At 45.8% G+C, this 25,438-nt stretch overlaps 1 protein-coding gene across 1 annotated transcript in view; it reads right to left on the bottom strand.

The window, feature by feature from the left end:
- Positions 1–22,264, bottom strand: part of TRAPPC10 (trafficking protein particle complex subunit 10) — a 52,314-nt gene extending 30,050 nt beyond the window's left edge. The window contains exons 1-4 of the mRNA XM_080938366.1: positions 22,078–22,264; positions 9,929–10,010; positions 7,307–7,442; positions 1,499–1,695 (exon numbers count right to left, since the gene is read on the bottom strand). Coding sequence (XP_080794492.1) covers positions 1,499–1,695; positions 7,307–7,442; positions 9,929–10,010; positions 22,078–22,144 — 482 coding nt within the window. The 5' untranslated portion in view covers positions 22,145–22,264. The remainder of the gene's footprint in view (positions 1–1,498; positions 1,696–7,306; positions 7,443–9,928; positions 10,011–22,077) is intronic.
- Between the last annotated feature and the right edge of the window lie 3,174 nt (positions 22,265–25,438).

The raw sequence follows: 25,438 nt of genomic DNA, 5'->3' as shown, positions 1-25,438 counted from the left end.
AACCAACTCTGTGTTCTAACACATCCCCTCAGGAGACAGTAGCCTCTACACAACCACTAAAAGGTGAGGCAGCACAAAAAAGCCATCCCTCCAGGAGCTGCGTTCTGCCAGCTCAGCACCTATCCTATGGTCCTCTCAGGAGCTGCAGCTGCCAACATTCTTGCTGAATAGCAACACAGACTCCTGTAGTCGCCACATTGCAGAACAGAAACCCACAACACAACAGCACGCATGAGGTAAGGCTTCCCTTAGCAGCCCGCCGCCTACGTCAGTCCACGCTGCATGACACTATTACTCCCTTGTTCCTCCTTAGGCCTTTCAACTCCCCCGCTCTCTAGGTCATCATCTGTTTGTATAATTAAAAAGGCAGAGCCCAGCACAGCTACTCATGTGAGGAATGGGCAGCAATCAGGAGTGTATCAGTGTCTCCTAGGGCACAGAAGACCAGAGTAGCTGCTAACAGGGGCACATGTAAGGAGGGCCTCAGAGAAACTCCAATGCTACGACCATCTCAAACAATCCCTGAATTAGTATCTGACTCTGCAATATTTTGGCAAAGGTGTGAAGAATGCACAAAACCTGTAACCAAGCAATTACCCTTTAAGGAGTTGATTCTAAGGAAGTAGTTAAGGACACTCACAGTATCTGGGCTGAAAAGACATGTACAATATCTGTAGTAACAATAAGCAAACAAGAGCCCAACAGTCTTTGAGGTTTCTATAAATAATGTACAGACTGTAAATAATGTACATTGTATGATGCTCTATTATGTGCTCACTAGCAACAACGAAACAGGGACATATATGAAAAATCCACAATGTACTAAGTGAGAACAGCAGCTATCAATGTTGCACAGAAAATGACAGTGTTCTAAAGAGACGTAGAGGAAACTGCTCTTCTCTAGGCTGCTTTCCCACTTACTTCATATACCCTGTACTTCCCAGCCCATCCCTGGCCCCTGGGCACCTCCTTAGACCCCCAGAGCAGACTGGTGTCACTCTTATAGGCTCTTGCAGCATGGGAACCCTCACTGGTAGTAATAACCATGGGAATGAGAACGTATTACACCAGGACATCTCTGAGACCCAGCCATCAGCGAACCAGTCAGCACACAGACACCTGGCCAAGTGGTCCATAGTGCTAAGGAGATGTTCAAGCAGGCACAGACGAGCAGTAAGTTACCGAAAGGAAGGGATGAAGCTGGTGCTTTGCAACTTCCTTCCAGGAACGTTTGAAAAGTGGACTATAAACAGAAATGCATGTCCCATGCTTTAAAACTTTAGGGAATTTTACCCTATTCAAGGACTGGTCTTCCCCAGGGCCAGTTGGCCCAGAAGTCTCTCCCCATACGCTGTACACCCGGAGATGTCCTGCTAGGTCAAAATTGCAGAGGAGAAGTTTGGAGAAGGGGGTCCAGCACCCCTTTGTAGCTTTCTAGTCTGGATGAGTTAACGGTTATCACTGACATCAAAGTGGATAAAACGTAAGATACACTTACCTGTCACTCTGTTTATTACAAAAATCATTTCTTATTTTGTCCACAATAGAAGTTCGGGGAAGGATGTTGGTTTTGTTTTTTTTCTTGGCATCATTTTCAACTACCACTATTAGCCAGTCCACAGAGCTATGAGCTTTCAGAACATTCTGCCACTTGGTGAGGTCGTCTTTTACCGTAGCTTTGTATACTTCAGTATCCTAAAAATAAATAAGTCACTGTGAGGGTGAGCTCCCCAATGCCCTGTCGTCCCTAGGAGCAGGGTGTCAGTAATAAGAGCCACTAGCCACAGCATTTTAACACACCGTAGCAGCCAGGGGGTGAACAGGAGTGGGTGTTTCAACATAGGCATATTCTGGCACCCAAAGGCATAAGATACAACGCCCAGGGCTGGAGAGCTGAGGAGGTCACCCAGGTGCAGTTGTCCATAAGCCAAGGAGGAGCTTTAGTCAGGGTTCTGTGCCCAAGCCTTATAAGACTGACATTGCCGTTAGTCAGCCAGGACCCTAGCTTCTTGACAGTCGTCCTGTAACCCTCAGCTCTCAGAAAGCCCTAGAATCCTGATCCAACCTTAATGCTCCTTGAATTCCCCGTATAAGAGCCAGAGAAAAAATCACCTCAGCTCCCTCACGCTGTCCCAGCTCAACTCAAACTCAGCTCCACTTCTCTCTCCCAGGACTAACCCAAGTGGTCAGAGGAAGCACCACTCACCCCTCATACAGCATATGCTGTACCTAATAAATACTGAAGTTAACACAGCATAAATACACAGGGAAAGCCTGTCTCAAAACATTAAACAACGCCAGGCAGTGGTGGTACACACCTTTAATCTTAGCATTCAGGAGGCAGAGGCAGGCAGATCTTAAGAGTTCAAAGCCAGCCTGGTCTACAAAGCAAGTACTAGAACAGCCAGAGATATAGAGAGAAACCCTGTCTCAAAACAAACCACTAAACATCAAAAAGGATGATTCTTATGAGGATAATTTCAATGAAAAGGCAGCACCGTTTCCAATGACCCCAAGAACTAAACCAAGCAGGCATGGGGGAATTGGATGGTACAAAGCCTCTCTGAAGTTATGACTAAGGCTGTAATAAGGTACAAACTCACATCATGTTCCTAGATTCAAGAAAGCTTACCGCTGTTAAATTCTTCTAAATCAATAATGAATTAAACAAGGCAATTTCAATCAGAACTCCCATGCCCCTAACCCCACCCTTCTCTCTTCCTTCTTCCTGTCTCTTCAACTATAGTTCCAGCCACCACTGTGTAAAAACTCACATTGCACTGTGTAATGACTTAGTTCCACTGTGCTCATAGATCTGCAGCCAGAAAGTGAGGTGCAGAGCTGTGTGTTTTAAGGCTGGGAGACTGCACACAGCAGGTGACTCTAATGGTTTGGGTCTCCTTGTGGCTTTCTGAGACCACAAGTCTTCCTATGACAGTGACTGGGGTCTGGCCAGCAGAAGGTATAGACTGCCTTAAAAAGATCACAGCCATGCAAGCTGAACTAGAAAATATAAAGACCCAGCTTCTCGACAGAGGAAAGTCCCTGGCATGCAGAAAAGTGCACTTGGGGCAGGGCATCCTGGAAAACACGACTCACACTCGTGACAACCACAAGAGAACGTGTGTCAGCAGAAGTTCATTTTAAATATTTAGAGGCGCACCACTGTGCTCTCTTCCAACCTTAACACTACACACTATGTAAGAAAAAATGGACTCTGACCCACAACAGTCAACAGAGCTGAAGTATCCACACTGGTGTACATACAGAGCACAGTTTGAATAGAGCTAAAGTTTCTAATAAAGGGGAGACTATTAGGGAAATGGTGCCCTGCCAATTTGCTGTTCATTTAGACAAGTGGCAAGGTACAGAGTTACCAAAAGAAATTAAGGGAAGATCAATCGTTATTTATTTTATCTATATAAGTAAACTGTAGCTGTCTTCAGACACACCAGAAGAGGGCATCGGATCCCATTACAGATGGTTGTGAGCCACCATGTGGTTGCTGGAAATTGAACTCAGGACCTCTGGAGAGCAGTCAGTATATTAAATCTTAGCTATCTCTCCAGCCCCAAGATGAACTCTCATTTCAGACACAAGACTTCCTGAGTATGACACACTATCTAAAAACCGTCTTTGGCAACCACATGCTTCACTCCATAAAGATTAAGCTAGCTACCTCTAGAGCACTTGCTGACTCTGCCAACACACCCATCTCAAGGAGGACGACAGAGGACCAGAAGCATGCCACCATCAGACCATGGAAAACAGGACACAGGCTGTAACACAAGGAACTCTGCAGCACATGGAAGACAACTCTAGTCTGAAAATAGAGTCACAGAGAAGAACCAAGAGACACGAAGCAGAGAAGAGTGCAAACAGCTGTGAGAGCACAATACGATGAAACTAGCGAAGTTTAACTCTTTCTAGAAACTGAAAGCGCTTTCTAAGTAACTCCAGTAAAGGCTACGTGTGCTAGCCCACATCTTTAATCCTCACTCAGGAGACAGAGCAGGACTTATCTATTTTATGTATGAGTTCACTGTCACTGTCTTCAGACAGTAACAGAAGAGGCATCAGATCCCATTACAGATGGTTGTGAGTGACCATGTGGTTACTGGGATTTGAACTCAGGACCTCTGGGAGAGTCAGTGCTCTTCACTGCTGAGCCATCTCTCCAGCTCTCCACATAGTTCTTTAAAGACTGTTTTTAAAGAAAAAAAAAAAAAAATAGGGGTAGGTGGGATAACAAAATAACAAAAATAAATACAAACAGAAAGTAGAGAGCTTACTGGGCTGGGCAGATAACCCAGTGGTACAGCATTTGCCTATACTGTATGAGGCCCGGTACCCACCACATATATACAAACAATAGTAATGACCATGTCTGAAAAACAAGATGTATTTAAAGTAGTAACCAGAGGAAATTTAATAATTTTAACAATTTGTTATCAATTAAAATTTAAAAGTAAAAATATATACATTTTAGAAACGTGAAAAAAATAAACAGAAGAACAAACTAAATGAATATGAAAGAGCTGAATGTGGTAGATAACAGAGTTACCATCCCACAGTCAAAAACTCTTGACCCAGAATTGTTCCTGTCTAAAAAACTGCAGGGACAAAAATGGAGAAGAGACTGAGGAAAAGGAGGTCCAGGGACCAGCCCTGATTGGGATCCAGCTTAAGGGAGGCTCCAAGGCCAGACACTATTACTGATGCTATAATGTGCTTACAGACAAGCCTAGCATGGCTGTCCTCTGAGAGGCCCAACCAGCCCCTGACTGAGACAGATGTAGATATAGTCCAATCAATGGACTGAAACCGGGAACCCCTGTGGTTGAATTACAGAAAGGCTGGACAAAGCTGAGGAGGAGGGCGACCCCATAGGAAGACTATCAGTCTTAATGAACCTGGAGCCCTGAGATCTCTCAGACACTGAGCCACCAACCAGGCAGCATACACTAGCTAGTCTAAGGCCCCGACACATATATAGTATATGTTTGGCCTCAGTGGAAGGAGACATGCCTAACCCTCAAGACACTTGAGGCTCCAGGAAGTAGGGAGGCCTGACAGGGATGGGGAGGGTTGGGAACGTTATCTGTCTTGGAGAAAGGATGAAGGAGGAATGGGATGAGGAACTGTGGGAGGGTGGACCAGTAAACACTGAACTGTAAAGAAATAAAATAAAATTAAAATTAAAATTGTAAGTTTCTGATAATCTAATCAAGGAAAGAAAGCAGAGACACAAAGAGCTGAGGGGCTGGAGTCCAGGTCAGAATGGCCACTTCATGCAGTTCAGTGGAAACAATGTTAAAAACTTAACTAAAATGAGCAACTTATCTGCAGTCTATCAACATTAACAAATGGCTAAAACAGGACAATTTCCTGGAAGGGATCCAGGATGTTTGCAAGGAATCACTCACAGGAAGACAGCCACCCCACACTCAGCTCCAATGCAACCCAAATTTTTAAATCCAATAATTTTAAATTAAAAATCCAAGTTTTAGGAAGAGAAATAAACGGAAACTTCCAAATTTCTTTTATGACTCAAGGATTATATTGAGGGACTAGAAAGATGGCTCAGAGGTTAAGCTGTTCTAGAAGATCTAGGCTGGTTTCCCAGGACCCACATGACAACTCATAGCCATCCTTAATTCAAGTTCCAAGGTACCCAATACCCACTCCTTCTGTCCTTGGTGCGTGCCAAGCATGCATGTGGTACACATACATATGTGCAGGTAAAAATCAAGCACATAAGATAAAAATAAAAATTGATGGCATCAATACTTAACCCTCATAAAGACAGTATAAAAGGAAAAACATAGAGCAACCTGTGTGAATAGAGCAGAAAATCCCAAGGACTGCAGTGAGTTTGGTCTCCAATATCATGCTAAGAAAGCAAGCCTGACCAAAAGGGACCTACACTAGGACTGCAAGCCTGCTTTCACAGGACACATAGACACTTGGGGAAAAACTATGGGGTTACTTCCACTTTGTCTAGCAAAGGACTTTACAAGGTTAAACTTGTGAGAAAAATGGGAGTGGATAGTGTTAGTTTTATGTAAGCATGTGTTCCAGACCTACTACTGAAGAAAAGCGAGCAACATCCCACAAAGAAGGTCAAGATGAGGGCAGAGGTGGCCATTACATCTTAACATCAGAGAAAACAACTCTACCAGTTAAGAACTGAAAAGGGAGAAGGGTCCTTCTCACTGACACATACAATAAAGAGTTCACCAAGGTTCATCGGAATATAAATCAGCAGGCTTCCTACACACAAAAAAGTAATATGAAACACATGGATTCAAAGTCTACTCACAATCCAAAAGAAAAGAAGGAAAGTAATGCACCTGGACTGAAATAATTCTTAGTATCTCAGTATACAAAGATCTGGATTTGTTCTCTAGGACTACTATATGCATATACATTAAATAAAATAAAAATAAATCTGACATTATGTATGTAGGGTTATGGAGAGAAAAGTTCATAGGGTAAGTCTGGCATGGTCATCCTACCTATGAGGAACCTTCCCACTACACCTGGGGTTTGAACTCAGGGAGGATCCCTGGGGTTCTATCAGGTCTATACTGCATGTGTTTGTGGCTAATAATAAATAACTGCTTTTCTTTTCAAGTTCTGGGACATGCCATGCCAGGTAGAGGCCCGGTGTGACTATCCTCACTGAGAACCATAAATGCCCAGTCTCTAGTGAGCTGGCCTGGCAGACAACACTTGCACTCACCCCCCATAGCCTGTAACTTCCTGAGGAACAATACGTGGAACAAAGTACAAGTGTGACCAGGCACAGGCCTCCAGAGTCCTGTCTTGTTCGAGTTACAAACACTGCTGTAGCTTCAAAAGCAGGCTGAGATCCCAGAGGAAGTGACTTGTGTACTTCACACACTGCCAAGTGCTTCTTTTATTACTTCACGCAGAAGAAATAACCCTCAGAACTTCCCCTTAGTTCATGGGTAGAAGAATCCTATCTGGGTTCATGAATACACAATTATAAAACACAAGTGAGAGCTACCATACCAAGCAGAGTAAAGAATGGGGCTACCGAGCAGCAGAAGTCCTGGGGAGGAAAAGAAGAGTTGTGACAACACAAGGCTCACGGCCAGAACCATGCTATGCCCAGGGATTCCCCAGGAAAGCCACAGTTAAGTGAAGCAGAAACAGGGACACCATCATCTGTGTGGCAGAGGAACCAAGACACTAGAACACCAAGAGCACGCAGGCCCAAGTACCTGCTCCCAAGCTCGCACTCCCTCTGCGACAGGCTTTCCACCCAGCCAGTACTTACACAGCACTCCGTCCAGTAGATGTGGAGGAAGGGGAAGGTGAGCAGGGCTTTGTTCCCTTCTTTGGGCAGCAGCTCCTCCTTGAACTGAACAAAGTTGGATTCCAGGTGAATCATTTTTGGAGCCCGGCCATAGGACCTAAAACAGGTTTAAAGTCACCAACAAAACAACTGAACATCGGCAGAATACAGGGCAGTGACAACACAGATTTCATTCACATCCAGGGCTGTAAAACCATGCTAATTATGAATCAAAACTGGCCAGATACCCTGCGTGGATTATTACAAACATCTCTCACATCAAGGCCCCCTCTCCAAAAGGCCTTTCAGTTATTCAAGAACACAAGGCACAGCAGCTCAAGGGTCAACCTGAGCAAGGCTGCCATGGACTTGGGAGAACAGTAGTACCCTTGCAGGGAAACCTACCCTGGGCTCACTCTAAAAGGGAAGACGCATGTCCACGTGTCAAAATTCAGGAAGCTATTCCCACTCTCAAGAGCCCTAATGCTTTTGTAACCTACTGAAATCTTGGTGGGAAAGAATAGTTTTGTTTGCAGAGTGCAAATGATGGAGTGGCACAAGCCCCCTGTCGAGCCAAGAAAGCAGCCACAGACACCACAGGGCACTAAGGAGCCCCTGTTGCTCTCTATAACCATCTTCCTATGATTCTTTGTGTTCAGCAAACTGACTGTCCACACTAACCATTACTGTGCTTACACTCACACTGTGGGCTTCCTATCTGCAAGTTCTTTCCTGCCTGTGAGATTAATCACATTTCCTTTTTGCATTTTCCTTGTTTTGTTTTGTTGGCTTCAAAGTTTATGATCTATTTCCACTCTACTATTGATTTCATTTTATCTCAAAATCCTCTGAGCTACACACCTCACATGTGCATTAAATGCAAACCTTTTCTTCAGACTGACGCTTTGCTGGGACTCCTTCAGTTACCTCAGAGAGGCTGCTACTGCTTCTGGTCTTCTAACAGCCTAGAGACATTTCTCTTCCTGCAGGGCTTCTGACCAAATCCAACAGGCTCCACACAGGTACCCCAAGGCCCAGGGGCACAGAACCCTGACTGGGGTGGCTCTTATTCATGTGCTTGAACTTCAGGCCCTAGACCTCTGCACAGAAGGGACCTCCAGGCTTCCACACAGGTGGTCAGGAGTACTCATCACTGCACAGGAGGTGGGACTTCTAGGCATGACCATCCTTGTCTAGTCCCTCCCAGCCTCCTCCCCAGCCCTGCATTCTGCATTCCAAGTTCACACGTTGTCATGGTCATAGACTTGTCTGCAATGGGAGTTTCTGAAACTCCTCATCTGTCTTCCTTCCCCCCAGACTCTGTTGCACTCTGTAGCTGCTACTGCTGCCTCCCCCTTCTCTGCTGCAGCTATTCTGAGTTCCCCGAGTTCCTGCATGGAGACTTAGTCCATAGTTTACTGAGCCAGTCCTCTGCCACTATAGAACAGGCTCACACTCAGTCAGGGCCCTCAGCAGCAGCCAGCCCGCAGTCTCAGACTTCCTGGCCTCTAGAAGCACACATCAATAAATTTCTGTTCATGTAAATACCTCAGCCCGAGGTGCTCTCTAAAAGCCCTGTCCCTGTGAATTTGCTAGTTAGTCCTTTACCCTCACTGATGAGGGCTCAGGAATAGGAAGAAATAAATCCACATTGCTTCACTATTTTGTTTTTTCCCCATCATCATTTCTTTTGCTTCATGAACACATTTCTTGTGTGTTCAGGGACGTTTAGTAGTATACCTGACATCCTTTACAGAACATTTCTTCAGGGATTAGCCACCCCCTTCGCAACATCATTCTGCTTAACTGTTTTCTTTAACAGCATCAGGCCTTTTCCAATGTTGAATAATTTTTCTCAAAGAGCACCCTCCAGCACTGAATATTTGTTGTATTATTAGTGGCTAAATGAGACATCACTCTCAGGCACAAATTTACTAGACATAATCTAACTCAAAAAACCTATCCTCTGATGTCTAAAACCACAGCAACAAATTCCATCCAGGACAAGTGGGGTAGATAGGCAAGGTATCTCAAGTACTCAAGTGTCTAAGACAGGAGAGTCACATGGCCTGTCTAGGCTGCAATATAAGTTCAGGATTATCCTGAGAAATTCAGTGAGGTGCTGCTTAAGCATATAAGGAAAAAAGAGGGCTAGGAGTGCAGCTCAGTAGAGGAATGCTTGCTCATTACATGCAAGTCTCTATGTGCAGTACCAGTACATACGTATGCACATACACACAGGAATCAAGAGTCAAGAGTGTTGGTCTAGCCTGTAACCCTAGTGGACTCAAGTGGAGGCAGGAGCAATGCAAGTTTGAGGCTAGCCTGGGCTACATAGCAAGTTCAAGTGCAGCATAAACTATATAACAGGATTCTATGTCAAAAGAAAAAAAATCATGATGAGGTTAAGAAAGTGAATCCCTGGATTTACTTCCCAGGACCACAAATACAAAAATGAAACAGCCTTAAAGAGAAAGACCCATAGGCTAGGGGAGGTGCTGTTCGTCAGCCTGCACTCCAGAACAGAGGCACCACTGTCTGAGCAACTACAGTCATTCAAGCACCTGAATTACAAGGAAAGTTCAGTCAGAACAGAGCCCGTACCTTCTCCACTCCATTGGTTCTCTTGGAAGCTGCTGGGAAAGTGTTGGATAAATGGAGGTAAATAAATTCTGATCTCCGGCACCTGCAACAGGAACAAAGAAAAACCAGTTAGGTGGTTTTAAGATAAATACAGGCAAAATATACTTTACAGTTTAAGATGGTGATGTTCTTAGGCAATATTATGCTCAGTAGCGTAGTCAGAAACGCAAGGCTATATCCTGCCTAAAATAACTGCCTAGTTTCAGGAACCAGAACACATACCCTGCAAAGATCCATGACTTTCACAGAGAATGAGATCTGCCTTGGAAGCAGCTCAGCCCAGCCTTGTACCTTCTAATACCACAAAGGAGCTGAAAGCTCCACACAAGCAAAAAAAGCCTGAGAAGTTCTGTCCCAACACAGTCACTCAGAGCTAGCAGCACTGAAATGCACTAGAGTGCCCCCAATAAAAAGAAGGCCATGCACACGAGCCAACTCAGACTGGGTGCTTAACCTGTGTGCCCCTGACTCTGTGAAGTTAGAGAGCAGGTGTGAGCACAGCTGGCCTGGGAAGAAACTTATGTCTGACTGCAGACTGCTGCTCAGCTTGTCATTCAGCTTCACCCTAATTTAACACAACTCTAAAGTCTACCTGGCTCTCCTAAAATGACATGACCAAAACATACATAAACTAAAAAGGGATGTTTCCTTTCCTACAAACAACTAACCTGTTAGACCCAGAGTCCTCTTTAAGAGAACGCACCTTGACTGATTGTGAAGAGGAGCTCGGGAATGGATGTGAGCCATTAGCACAGTTGCTTATTTTGTCAGCATGAGCCAAAGACAGATCCTGAAGATTACACTGCAGTAGCAGGTCTCTGGGGAGAAACATGGTATATCTGGGCACCAGGAAATGGTGGCTAGCGTGGTGCTGGGAAGCTGACTGCCTGGTTCTGACAGCATGCACCTGCATTTTTCCTTCCTGTGCCTTGTGCACCAGACAGGAAAGGGAAAGAACAGGTCCCCAGCAAGGCTAGTCAGAGGGTTTGCTGACAGCAGGGTAAGTCAACACACACACACACACACACACACACACACACACCCCAAGTGCAGCCTGGCAGAAGCCATTACAAGTCTGCTGTGGTTTTCATCCTGCTCATTTACTTGTTAGTCATCTGAGAAGTCAGTAAAAGAAATCCCCAAGCTATTCCCCACAGGAAACTACTGCAGAGAGGCCCGTGAGTGCAGCTCAGACAGTAACAACCCTTCCTTCATTCTGTGATGGACTAGCCTTTACCTATGCCCTGATTTAGTGGTACAGGCCATACACCTGCCATGTGGAAAATTATCATCTGACACACTGGGTCACCTCAGAGGTGACACACTCAGGTGACATAACACTGGATGGGTTCACAGGCAGAAGACAGCACACCTCACAGCTCCAAGGCCAAAAGCCCAAGAACAGAGGCACTGCCTGCTGAGGGCTCCCAGTCCTGTTCTGTGGTAAGAATACTAATAACCTTTAGTAGGGGATCTGGCCCAGCATCCCTGGACTTCATGTTAACCTGTGAAGGAGGGCCACTGTACATACAAGTACAGCGGAGGTGGGAGGGTGCTTCCCAGCAAGCCAAGGCCAAGCAGCAGGCAAAAGTCCAAGAGGCCTGTCCCCACCCTCTTCAGGAGCAGCATTTGGACCTGGAGACTTGTCTTAGGAGAAAGCTCTCCTGTCTAGCCATCATGGCTCCGGGAATTTGAACTCAGGACATCAGGCTTGCTCAGTAAGTGCCCTCAGCTAAGGAGACACCTGGATAGCTCCAGTTTGTAGGTTTTTGTCAGAGCGGACAGAAACATTGTGACGGCCTGGGTGAACCTTGTATGTCAAGAACTCTGGGTCAAGGGTTCCTTACTTCCTTTCCTATGTTCTCTCCTCACCCTAAAGTCTTTGTTCAAAAACAACCTTTTCAACGGGGTCTAACTGCAGCTTAGAACTGCATGAGGAAGAAAGAAGAATCTGGCAAATCCAGCAATGTTTCGCAGCATGTGGCATGGCTCCACACTTTTCCTGGGCTTCACCACAAATCCCACCCGGAGAAGGAACAGGACCGTGAGCACATTGATCTCCTCAGACTGGGCCCATACTCTAGGTACAGCCCAGCCCAGCACAGCACAGCACAGCACAGCACAGCACAGGACAGAACAGGGCACAATGTGGGAAAAGAGAGGCATAGAAACCAATGAGTTAGCAATCTCTCACCTGAGAGTGGGAAATACAGAATGTTTACATTCTTCTTAAGAGTATTTAAGGGCTGGAGAGATGGCTCAGTGGTTAAGAGCACCAACTGCTCTTCCAGAGGTCCTGAGTTCAACTCCCAGCAACCATATGGTGGCTCACAACTATCTGTAATGAGATCTGGTGTATCTGAAGACAGCTACAATGTACTCATAGGTAATAAATAAATAAATCTTTTTTAAAAAAGTGTTTAATTTTTAAAAATGTATTGGGCATACAATGACTGCACATGAGCCACGGTGTGCATGTGGAGGTCAGAGGTCAGCTTGCAGGAGTTGGTTCTCTTCTTCCACTATCTGGGCCGGAGGGATCAAACTCCAGCAGGTGCCTTAGCCTAGTAAGCCATTCTGTCAAACTTATGTTATTTCCAATAAAGAGATAAACCTTTCTTTAAAGGTTGCAATGGGATGCTTAGGTAGAGGAAATGCCAGAGTAGCAGGTAGAATCCAGTTGTCCCTTATATCCAAAAGACTTGTCCCAGAACCCCAGTGGATACCAGTCCCTGCCAATGCTCAAGTCCCTAATCTGAGGTGGTACAGTTCTTGCACAGAACCCACACACACTGTTGCTCACACTGTGTGTGGCTGCAGGCCTGACCTCGGTGCTGTCCGAACCTCAGTATACTCCATTACAGATAATGTCACAGTTGAGTTACAGATGCAGGGTTTTCTCCCTCCCCCTCAGGAAAAAAAGGATGTATAGGAGATAGAATAGTTGAGTAAATAAAGCCTTGAAATCTTAAATTCTAACTAAGGCCATCTTTAAAATATAGAAAGGCCCCACTGAAGAAACCTGGTGACAAATGTCCACATCAAAGTTAAGTGTGTAGATTCCATTCCTATTGAAAGGAAGCAGGGCTCCCTGGATGATGGTAACTGTAGATCAGAGGCAGGGAACAGAGCTCAACAGTCAAGAACCTAGCAAAGCTCCTTGTCTCAGAAACCGAGGCTCTGACTAAACTGGTCAGAGATAAAGTGCATACTCTAATGTAGTGGCAGAAAGTGGCCAAACACACCAAGGATGCTCATGACAGGGGAAGAGCTGTCACTTAAGAGAACAGTGAGCCACTCTGAAGACAGTTCTGTGAAGGGTAAGAGCCAGACATGCCACACAATAAAATATGCATGTATAAATATGCTCTTAACTTAAATATTCCTACTAATGCATGAGAAAGATGTTCAAATTAGACTCTCCCCATTTTTCTTTAGAAGTAGAGAAGATAATAGAACATTACTGCCTGCTGAAGGAGGAATGCACATGGATAATGAAACTGTCTGGCAAAACCTAAGTAAAAAGGAATACAATGTTGAGCTCCATGCTCAGGCTGACCAGACAGTGAGAGCTTTGAGGGATGGATGAAACAGGGCTATAAAAGCTGGAAGGCGAAAGGAACCAGGAAGCAGAGGGTCTAAGAGAATTAGCTTACTTAAAAACTTCATTTGGAAGGCTGGAAGATGGCTTGGCAGGTAAAAGCAGTTTGTTCTTCCATAGGACCCGGGATCAAATCTCAGCATTTATGAAGGCTAGACCTCTGTAAGTCCAGTTGTGGGGATCTGATATCTGCTTTCTGGCCTCTGCTGCACTGCACACATGCAGCACACAAACATATACCCTGGCAAATAATATACATAAAATACACATAAAGTAAAACAAAATTCCTTTAGAAAACCTTTATTTGAATACTAGTTCAAACAATGCTTTGAAAGTTGAGACACACAGAAGGCAAGGTGTGGTGGTGCACAACTACTGCTATTAGTCCAGCATGCAGAGACAGAGGCTGGAGGATCATGAGTTTGAAGCCAGCCTGGGCCACACAGCAGGAGTCTGTCTCAAAAAGATATAAGCAAGTTAAAATTCACTATCTCATAGGTTTTTTTTAATGCTTTAAGTACAATTTTATAGCTATGTTTTAAAAAATTAACATCTTCTGAAATTTATTTTTATTATTTAAAAATTGTGTGTGTGTGTGTATCTGTGTGTATACTCGTGTGTGTGTGTGCCTACAGAATCCAGAAGAAGGTGTTAGGCCCCAGAGATAGTTATAGGTAGTTGTGAACTGCCCAACATGGGTTCTGGGTTGTCTCTTACCCACTCAGTAAGCAGTGTTTGCAACCCCTATAGAAGAGGTTGCAGCTCTGATAAGTCATTGTCATCTTGATCTGAGAGGACTGGAGACCCAGAGGCTGGCCACAGAGCAGTATACCTTCTACAAAGAGGGTCCCCTCCCCAGAAGGAAAGGTCCTCACTGCTTTCAAGGGAAGCCATGTAATCAGTAAGACCCCTGACCATCTCAGATTCATGGGTGATTAAAAAGAGCCAAAGGACTCTTCCTGAGTCCCTGAGTTAAGTCCTAAAGAGTCTTGAGTGACCATAACAAGGAGGTTAATGTAGGGCCACCACCTACATGGTCTTAAACACCCAAGGGTGTGACAAAGAGTAAAATTCCCAGCAATATCCCAAAGCAATCTCCACCAGCATTGCCCAGATTCTCACCCTGACCTGGGTCAGCCAGGGGCTGGCACTTCTAAAGACTCACAAAGGCATTGTTTAGGTGGCCACTTTAGCTGATGTAAACAGCTCCAGAGTTGTTAGAGCTCTGTTCATCTGTGCAAGGTAAAATTCATTTCCCACAAAGCTCAGGAGATGCAAGAATGCCTCCATCCAAGCAGTAATAAACTAAAGACCTTTCTCTTTAAAAGAGAACTAGCAGAAACTTACTCCCCTGAGTTCAGTCCCTTCTATACACCTTTCTTATACAGGCCTCAGCATTAGGACACACTGATCCCCTTTGGGGGCAGCCATGTCCTCTGCCTTTCTGGATATCACTGAACAACTGCATCGCTCAATATTTCCTTATTTCCTTTACAACACGCTTAGATCCTGAGAACTACACACACCTTTATGGAACCAAAGCTCCTCTCCACTTCCTCACCAACCAGACACAGATGCACCTTGGTCTTCATCCTTCCCTAGTCTGTGCTGCTCAGGACTCCTGTGTTTTAACTTCTTGTCATGCTTGTGTCTTCCAGGGTTCAACAGTTCTACTCCTTTTGTGACATTATGACAATGTTCACCCCCTGGCACTGGGAGCCCCACTTCCCATAAGCCTCCTGGACTAGACAATGCAGACCTTCTACCAAAACTGCTCCAAGTATGGCTCTCTTTTCATGGCCTGCCAGGAACTCCTGCCAGAGTCATTAGCTAAGACAGGGCCAGGCATGCAGCCCCCTTGCTCAGCTCCAAGAGGCTAAAGAAGAAACTTCCAACCAACCCCCCGAGATTGGGTTCACGGCTCTACTGAGGCAGAGGGTGGCAATGTGAAGGAAAGCCATGAATGAGAGGTCAGAAGGGGCAATGTGCCCCCAATGTAAGCCTGGTTCCCAGTTCCATTCCACCCAAACTGAGGAAGAGAGAACAGCTTACCAAACATATTAGAAGCAACCCAATACCACAGAGCCGCTCCAGCTATGTGAGGGAGATTGCATATGTGGTAGTTCACACTAACCAAACACTAACCAACCAGGACTGTCCTTGTTTACATGCAGGAATTACACACCAGGAAATTGCAGCCTCAATGAAATGCTGTCCACTCTCATTGAGCAAGGGCTCCACAGGACTCATGACTCACACACAGGCTGCCCCTCATCCGCCACTGTTCTCTTTGCCATATGCTAAGTCAGCACTTCTCAATCTGGGGGTCATGACCCCTTTGGGAGTCAAATGACCTTGGCACAGGGGTCACATATCAGCTATCCTGCATTTCATATATTTACATCATGATTCATAACAGTAGCAAAATTACAGTTATGAAGTATTGAATTAATAGCAATGAAATATTTTATGGTTGGGGTCACCACAACTTGAGGAAGTGTGTTAAAGGATCGCAGCATTAAGGTTGAGAAGCACCATGCGAAAAAAACATGGTTTGCTCTAACAAAAGAAAAGAGGAGTCAGAAAGATGGTTTAGTGGATAAAGTGCCTGCCTTGCAAGGCTGGGCAGGGTCAAAGGTGACTGTGGTTGGCTGTGTCTGTAATTCTGGCAGTGCAGGATAGTGGGTGGCAGGGAACAGAGCCTCTAAACACATTTGTTAGCTGGTTTATTGTAGCTAATCAGTGAGTACCAGGTTCCTTAAAAGACCCGCTCTCAAAAGATAAGGTACAGAAGACATCCAACACCTACATCAATCTCTCTCCTTCACACATATATGGTCATATATAATCACACACACATACACACACACACACACACACACATGGGGGGGCAGACAAGACATTTAAGAGAAAATACCTTCAAATGTGTAACTGATAACAAGGCATATTATCTGGAAAATAGAATTGAGTTTTGCAACTCAATAATACAGTTTAATGAACAAAACACTTTAATAAACATTTCACTAAGGGCTGCACGTGGGGTACTTGTCTTTTGGAGACTGAGCCAGGAAGATCTCCAGTTACAGACCAACCTGAGCTACACAGTAAGAGTGAGACTGTCTCAAGACAAACAAGATAGAGGAATCTTCCACTACCATGAAAAAGGCAGACAACAGGCTGTCAGTGAAGATGTGGGAAGCCACACACTGCCAAGGATGTTAAACAGTATAACCACTTTGGGAAGAGTTGGCACTTGACTAAAAAGCTAAACATAAGCTCACCATGTGACACAGCCATTCTCCTAGAATCCTCTAGGAAATAAAAATGTCCACACAAAGACATGCAGCAGAACTGCAAGAGCCAAATGCAGAAAAACACCCAAACATCTACCAACTAGTGACCAGACAAGTGAGGGACACACTGGTCATACAGTGGCACTCTGTCCAGCCATCAGTGGGACAAATAGCTGACAGAGGATGAGCCAATGCACTATGTCTATCAAAGACACCAAATGCAGAGACTGTGTGATGTGATCTTGCAGAGTACTGAAATTACGGCAACATCTCGTGGCCTCCTCTAAATACCATGTGGGTCTCACAGCACAGCCCAGCACAGCCCAGCACAGCCCAGCACAGCAGGCCTTGGCTTGGGTTGCGATGTTAAATGTGCTCTGACTTGTAGTAAAGAAAACACAGCTACTAACATCTTTCAGAACGCCCCCTACCATGCTGGTTAGATTTGCTTTACTGGATAAATGTGTATTCCCCTGGTTAAAAGTCCAAACAGAATTTACAAGTTCAGTTTACCTAAGAATAAGGCAGGTAGTTCCCAAGCATTTGCACACAGCACTTAGTGTACAGAAGGAAAAGAACACTATGGCATTAGAGGTTCTACCTCATGGAAGCCCTAAGAGACAGCCAGCAGGATGCTCACTTAATCTACTCCACAAACACACTCAGTACCTAGTACTTGCCAAGTGCTATTCAAGGTGCCAAGAACACAGCAGTGAACCACAGATCAACTCCTCGTCATGAAGCTTTACACTCTAGCCTGGATTTCATGTGAAGAGAAACAATAAGCAAAGACAAAAACAAATACTTATGTTAGGAGCTTTGAGCCAAGAAACATAGGTGAAATCAGCAGGATCCCAAACACAAGTGGTTGTGGGAGGCAGAGCAGGCCTGAGGTTCAGTGACATTTGAGCAGATACCAGAAGTTGGGAGAGAGGGAGACAGAGGACAGAGACCACTAAACCAGGGGCAGTACTGGCTCTACAGCTCCAGGCAGAGACGCAGGCTAGTTTGGGAGGCTTTTGAAGGTTATTCTGTTTGTTTTGGTTTGGGTGGTGCTAGGGTAGAGCTCAGGGCTTTGCACATGCTAAGCAAGCATGCACCACTGAGCTATCCCTAGCCTTGGGAAAGTTATTCTGAGAAAGAAGTGAGCCAGTGGGGGCACCTGAGCTGAGAAGTATGTGTTGTGACTTCTCTGGAGACCACTGCAGGAATCCCACAGACAGACAGACAGACAGACCTGTTTCCATAACGGTGGGAAAGGTGACTGGATCCTAGATGTATTTCAAACACAATAAAATAGTATTTGCTGAAACTGGATCAGACATAAGGGATTTGTGGGGAACTAAAATCATCAACCTATAACCTAAGAACAAATACTCAAATACTATGAGTAGACTGATAGCTTGTGTTGGGGTCAGACACAGATAGGGTGCAGGAAGAGTTCAACAGGCAAGAAAAGGTGTACAGGGGACACTTGGAGGAGGCTAAGAGGAAAGAGACCCAGAAAGATGCTTCGGCCTCAAGTTTCTCTCCTCCTCACCTGCAGGTGGGCACAGAGCTCAGCAAATGAGAGCAAAGCTGTTGGAGATCAGTCTGTGATGCCTCATGATCCTCCACAGTCATGCTAAGTCATGTCATCCATGTGACCTCACTGTATGCCAGCGAAGAACTCTCCTAGTACAACAGCCCTGCTGTGACTGCTGGGACAGACCGAAGGACTTACTAAATGCAATAACCAGGTGCCTTAAACAACTGTGACAGTCAAGGCACTGAAACCAGAAAAGGTTTAGAAACCTCTTCTTAGCTTCTTTTGCATGTATTCTTTCCTCTACCCTAACTATCCATTTCACAGCTGAGGTCCCTCGGGAATAAAAATGTCCAAATGGCCAGAAGATACAAGTACTCTTAACTAGCACAGGCAGAAACAGCACACGTAGAGAGAGCCAGGCTTGCTAGCAGTCCTGTAATCTCAGTTATTTGAAAGGCTTAGGCAAAAGAATCCTAAATTCAAGACTAGACTGAGCATTTTAGTGAGAAAAAGTCACGACAGAGCTGAATAAACAGCTCCACAGCTGAGCACTTGCTGGTGAGTGTGAAAGCCTGGGTTCCAGCCCCACGACTTGGGGAGGCAGGCAGGTAAGGACTGATGCCCTCTTCCTTCCTGGCTGGCCTGCAGACCTCTTCAGGCTCCTCCCACTGCTCAGTCACTGGCTCTACCTGCTTCCACCTGCATTTACCGTTACTAATTCTAAGAAAGCGCACTTCATTTATTTTTTTGTTACTTTATTTTTGTACTTTCAGATTTTCCAAATCTATAAACTCTCATCTATAGGGAAAAGTTCCACTCCAACCAGGTACAAAACTCCACATACAGATCAGCTTGTTTTTGCCGTCTTCTTTCTCCTTGCAAAATGTATAGCGCTAGATCCATCCCTAGTGACTGTCAATCATCTGGAAAGGACCATTATTTACTAGATGTTTTATCGTTCCAAGGTAACCACATGTGCTAGTCAGAGGAAAGCTACAGACTAGAGGACAACATCAACTGTCTCCACTGAATGAGCACATAGTAACAGGAACATGTCTTTTTTCTTTTTCTAAACAAAGAAACCAGGTTTTGAGGGGGAGAGGGAAACTAAGCTAAAACTTAAAATGTAAACAAATGGATCAGCTGATTTTCAGTACCACTGAGTATTTCTCATGATCAATAAATGTTATGGTAAGCGTCCTATTATTCTGACTAGGTGATTCATCGCCCAAGCCGCTGCAGCAGGCTTCCCCGACTGCCTCGCTGGCACTCGGTACCACACAGATCCTCTCTGCACAGACGGTCTCTCTCCACCATAGCCCACAAGGCAGGATGCTAAGGATCTCCCAATTATGGTCAAAACCTACTAAAACTTCTATGCAGCCTCAAAACATTAAAATAACTCAGGAAGATTTCGAGTAACAATCGATTCTGTCTCCCACAACCTTTAAGAACTTCTCATGCCCCCAGTCTAGCACCAGTCACTGTCCAAAGGAAAAGATGAGGCTGGGAAGATAAGACAGCTCACAGAATGCTTGCCCGGGAAGCATGCCTTGGTGAAGTGCTTGTAATCCTAGCAATGGGGAAGTGGATACAGAATTTATTTCTAAAGCTTACTAACCAGTCAGACTAACCTGACTGGTGAAGTCCGGGGTCCAGCAAGAGACACTGCATGAAGACATAAACAAACAACAAAAAGCCCAGGTAGACAGCTCAAGTGGACCAACTCCTAAGACTGATCTCTGTTCTCCACAGGTGCACAAGTCTGCACATACACCATACACGAACACACACAGACACACACACACAATGATAAATACAAGCTCTGCTTTTTACAGCAAACACAGACTGGCTAGGTGTGTGTTAGAGGAGATCTGAAGTACAAATTTTTTACTAAGATGAAACAGATTGTTTGGGGAGCAAACATTAAGAGAACTATAACACATTGTATTGACGTGTTGTTAAGAGTGAATTGGCCTTTGGGTGGATTTCAGAACTTCGTTCATTAGCTTCTCCTTTAAAACAGAACAAGATAAAGAAGGAATGAGGTGGAACCAGCCAAAGTTGCAGCCCCAGAAACATAAAAATGCCATAAAGCGTGCACTGTCAGATTTCCCCAGTGCCAAAATAAAAATAAATAAATAAAAAATAAAAAAAGCTTTTCATTTTAAAGAGATTGCTTTTACTTTTCTCTAAAACGACATCATTTTCTGAAAGTCCAGAAAAAAGGTGTACCCTCCAACCTGAGGACACCATCAGCACACTTTTTTATGATGTTACCCCAAAGCCATGGGAATCCCCTACCAACCTCCAAACTCCAAGAGGCCTGCAGGAAGGCACCCAGCAGCTGTCCCACACACAGGAGGTTAAGGAGCTAAACAGCACTACTGGAGGAATTAATCCTTCCTCTTTAGCCACATCTGATGTCACTGAGCTTGCAGCTTTACTTCAGAAGGGTTCTGAGAAAAGGCCTACGAAAGTTAAAACGCCTATGTTCAAAGCCAAGGGTCAGGAAACACAGTCAAGTAAGTGGATGCCCCTATAGGTATGAATGAGAATTCACCCAGACTTCCTATTCTGCATAGTACTTGAGGAAAAGTTCCCAGGCCCTGGAACACACTGAATTCAAACATGAACTGGGTGTAACTGAGGAGATCAAGGAGCACCTGGCCAGGGTGGGGCAGCCTCCAGAGCAGCTCTGCCACATCTGTCCACCTGCCTGCAGGTGAAGTTTGGCAAGACTTTCAGTTGCAAACATTCATGGGGAGGGGGGAAGCTACGGCTGAACTAGGCAAGTCTCCCAACTTTATGGGAGGCACATCCATGTCCCTGAGAAAGTTAATCTAACAATAAAACAATGTAAGTCTTTAAGTATGAAATGTCTAGGAGGTTACAGGACAGGACTGGGAGGAGCCCATTTATCCAAGGGCGCAAAGGAGAGAACAGAGCAAGGTGTGCTGGAGACTTTGGGAACCCAAGGACCTAGCACCAGGTTCTGCAAATAGTGCTTCCTGTTTAAGAAAAAAAAAGTAAAATCATAAGGTCAAGCATATGCTGAACTGCCAGCAGCCAAATCTCACACCTGTACTCTGAGAGACAGCACAGCAAAGCTGTCAAAATTGTCAACCAACTTGTCCACACTTCCCATGAGTCCGTAGTTTGCAAAACTACTCAGTTCTGGAATTATGCTTTAAAATGAGGATTTTTCTTTTTCTGTAGCAGAGAAACAATTTTTGTGTATGTGCATTCGGGTGGGAGAAGGAACAAGTGCAGAAGGGGTTGTCCGAGCGGGAACTCGCTGGTGGAGCAGCTCTGGAAAGTGCCTACAGGCACAGGAGGATTGGACCAGACAGAACTGGGTTCCTTCCTAAGCGGCTTGGCCGGCCACCTGCCACTCTGGCTTGGCTGTCACTAGAGGAAGAGCACCTGCGCTCTGCGGAGGCCTGCTTACAGGACTGAGGTCAGCGCGCAGAAGAGCCGACCCACGGGGAAGGCCGGCCCGATCCCTTAGAAGCTCTGACAGCACACAGCGAACTGCTCTGGACCGCCCAGGGCAGGACCCAAAGCTCAGCTTCGGCTGCACAGCGGGTCGGAGGTCACCCGCGGAAAGGTCGGAGGTCGGCTGTGTCAGCGTTAAGTGGGAGCTGCCCAGCCCGGCCGCGCCCCCCGCCCGGCCAGCCGCACTTACAGGTGACGATGGGCTTGTTCTCCATGGTGTAGACCACCGGTGGCTGTGGCTCCTCAGGGGCGTCCATGGGCGTCCGGCGTCACCGGCCCGGCCCCCCGCCCCCCATGGGCACACGAGGCAGCGCGGGGCCCGCTGAGCCCGCGCCTCCTCGCCGCCGGCCCCCCGGCAGCTCCTAGCCGGCCGCCCGCCGCCGCCGGCCGCGTCCACTTCCGGCCCCGGCGCCGCCGCGTGACCACTTCCGGGGCGCGCGACTTAAAGGGGCGGGCCTCGCCGCCTTATGCCCTCCTACGGAAAAGGCCGCGTGCCGGGCGGACGGGTGGGGCGGTGCCGCTGTAAGCTGTCAGGAGCTGGAGACGCCTCTGCCTCGGTTCCCAGTTTCAGGGAACAGGGGGAGGCGCACAGGCCTGTGCTCCGTGACCCCACCTTCTCACCTTGCCCGTGCTTGGTGACCCTTGGCCTCGTCCGACCTGGCTAAACTGGATGACCCTCGGCCTCGCACCTGCGGGCGCTCTCTGACGCCCATCCTCGCTTCTACCCCCCACCATCACATCTTGCAGTTGGAATTCCCTCTATCTCCGAGGGAGCTTCCTCCTTTCCGTCCTCTGCAGGATGCCTGGGATCGGTTTTTACATCTGGGCGAGCTCGGCTGTGTAGTGCCAAGCTGAGCCCCTGCTTGCTTGTTAGCACGGGCTTGCCAAGTGTGCTGACTCAAAGCAAGGCAAGATCGAAAGTGTTCCACCCACTCCGTACAACTTCGTGCGCACCCCCTGGCACGCCATCTTCCCACTGTCCTTTCTGGTTTGGGGGGGGGGGGGTTGGTTGGTTTTACTCGTATGAGCCACCACACATGTCGTTCCCACCTGCCCACAGCCCTTGACTCCCAGACTGCTGCTGTGTCTCACCGTCTTCAGTACTGGCCACCTATAGCTGGTACTGCTTTGAAGCCGCTGGGTGTCGTGAATGTCGCAACATCAAATCTTACTTTGAACTGAACTCTGGTGCAAGTAAAGCAGGTCTATGGGAGCTTTTGCAAATGAGATTCAGTATGCACATAGAATGTCTGAGCATGACTTGACTATCGTGAGCATGTTTGTGTGGATTTAGGGGGAATTGGTTAGGATACCTGAAACAGGTGGAGATTGCCAGGCACACCCTAGAACAGGGTTCTCAACCTGTGGGTCCCAAGCCTTTCAATGACCCTGTATTTCCAAAAAATATTTACATTATGATCCATAACTATAGCAAAATTACAGTTATGAAGTAATAGCAAAAGTTTTTAAAATTTTATTTAATTTACTATTTTTATTTTAATTATTTACATTTTATTTAATATTTTTATTTATCCAATGTTTATTTTTATTTATTTAATATTTATTTTTTATTTGGGGGGTCACCAAAACATGAAAAGCTGTATTAAAGGGTCACAACATTAGGAAGATTGAGAATCACTGGCCTAGAGAGAGCACAACAAAGCAAGAATAGAGTCCAAAGACTCCGTGAACACTCCAAAGGTCTTGCAACCCCATCCAGCTAAGACTTTGTGAGATGTCAACACAAAAACACAACTCTCACCTCAAATGGAATAAGAGATGGTTGCTTTGGGGCCAAACTTGAGTGCCCACCACCCAGTAAACAGGAGTTTGAGGAATCCTCTGAGGCATCCTGAGTGCCTCACCCCGGGTTTCATGATCCCACGTGGAAGCAGCTTGAAGTTTTATAGCAGAACATAAAAAGTCATAAATCAAGACAATTTAAAATACATTGGTGAGGGTTGGAGAGATGGCTCTGCAGTTATGAGCACTGACTGTTCTTCCAGAGGTCCTGAGTTTAATTCCCAGAAACCACATGGTGGCTCACAACCATCTGTCATGGGATCTGATGCCCTCTTCTGGCACATGGGTGCACATGCAGCTAGAACACTCATACATAAAAAATAAGTCTTAAAAAAAAAAAAAAAAAGAGTTGGGAGCTGAAATAAATCTTTAAAAAAACAAATAAAATGCACTGGTGAGTGCATCAGAGAGGCCATTACAGCAAGATTTCGGAATCTCTCCTGTCGGCCTCAAATAACATGCTTTGCTTTGGAGATGGTAGAAGCTAATGGTCTGCAAGATTGATAGATAGCAAAAGGTTTTTTATCTGTCAGTCACAGGGTGTTAGTTCTGACACTGGGGTGGGTGATGAATGGACGTTGAGGAGCTAACACTAACCTATCATAAAATAACTAGTCTCTGGGCCTGAGGCATGACAACCTCTCCACCTCAGTGTAGTTTTAATTAGTCAATCAGTCTCTGCAGACCAACCTCCTTTCCAGGAATCCGGCTCACATGAGTGGGAGCCAAGGGGGCTTGTCAGGAGCAACAGGGACATTCAAGACCAAGCAGCACAACATTCAGCTGAGACATTAGAGTAAGGACAGTGTCACCAGGCCACAGGTTCCCTCTGCAAAGTGACAGAAGGACTTCTGACGTTCCATGTCTCTCCCCCTGCTTTCTAAGCAGCCATTTGACAACTTAGACTCACATCTTATATCAAAGGCTATGGCCAGGCCTGGCCTGAAAGCCAGAACTTATCAGTTCCTGCCCTCCAATAAAAGCAACAACTTCAGTAGAATCTGATCAAGTTTGGAGATAGAGTCCTGCCAGTCAGAGGGGACTGGAGAGGGGTCACCTTGAATAGTCTTTAACACTAACAAACCTACGGAGCTCACAAGAGGAGAGGAAGAAAGGCTAACAAAGCCGTGAACTAGAAAGGAAGGCAAGACACAAGGCCTAGATAATCCAGAGACTTTGTCTTCTATTGTTATCAAAGTCCTCCAGGCATCAAGAAATGACTGGACAGAAACAGGAAATGTGGGGCTGCTCCAAGGCAAACAACCTCAACAGAAAGCAGCCACCATGACCCAGAGACTCTGCTTACAAAGGCCAACGCAACAATAAAATGTATATTCAAGGGGCTAAATTAACACAAGTGAGGAAAGGCTGCAGCAGAGCAACAAAGTACTTTATTTTTTATTTTACTTTATTTTATTTTATTTACATTTACATGTGTGGGTGTTTCGCCTGCATGTATGTCTGTGTAACATGGACATAACTGGTGCCTGCAGAGGCCAGAAGAGGGCATTGGATCCCCTGAGACTAGAGTTACAAACGGTTGTGAGCCACCATGAGGTTGCTGGGAATTGAACTCAGGACCTCTGGGGGAGCAGCCAGGGATCTGAACCACTGAGCCATCTCTCCAGGCTCATAGCAGAAAGTATTTTAAACAAGTCAAATGGCTTGAAAGATAGCTCAGAGCTATCTTGCTTCTATTGAAGAGGACCCAAGTTCAGATCCCAACACTCAGATTGGGCTGCACGCAA

Source organism: Micromys minutus (assembly GCF_963924665.1).
Source record: "Micromys minutus genome assembly, chromosome: 25".
Classification (NCBI taxonomy): Eukaryota; Metazoa; Chordata; class Mammalia; order Rodentia; family Muridae; genus Micromys; species Micromys minutus.
This window is presented reverse-complemented; position numbering and strand designations above follow the sequence as displayed.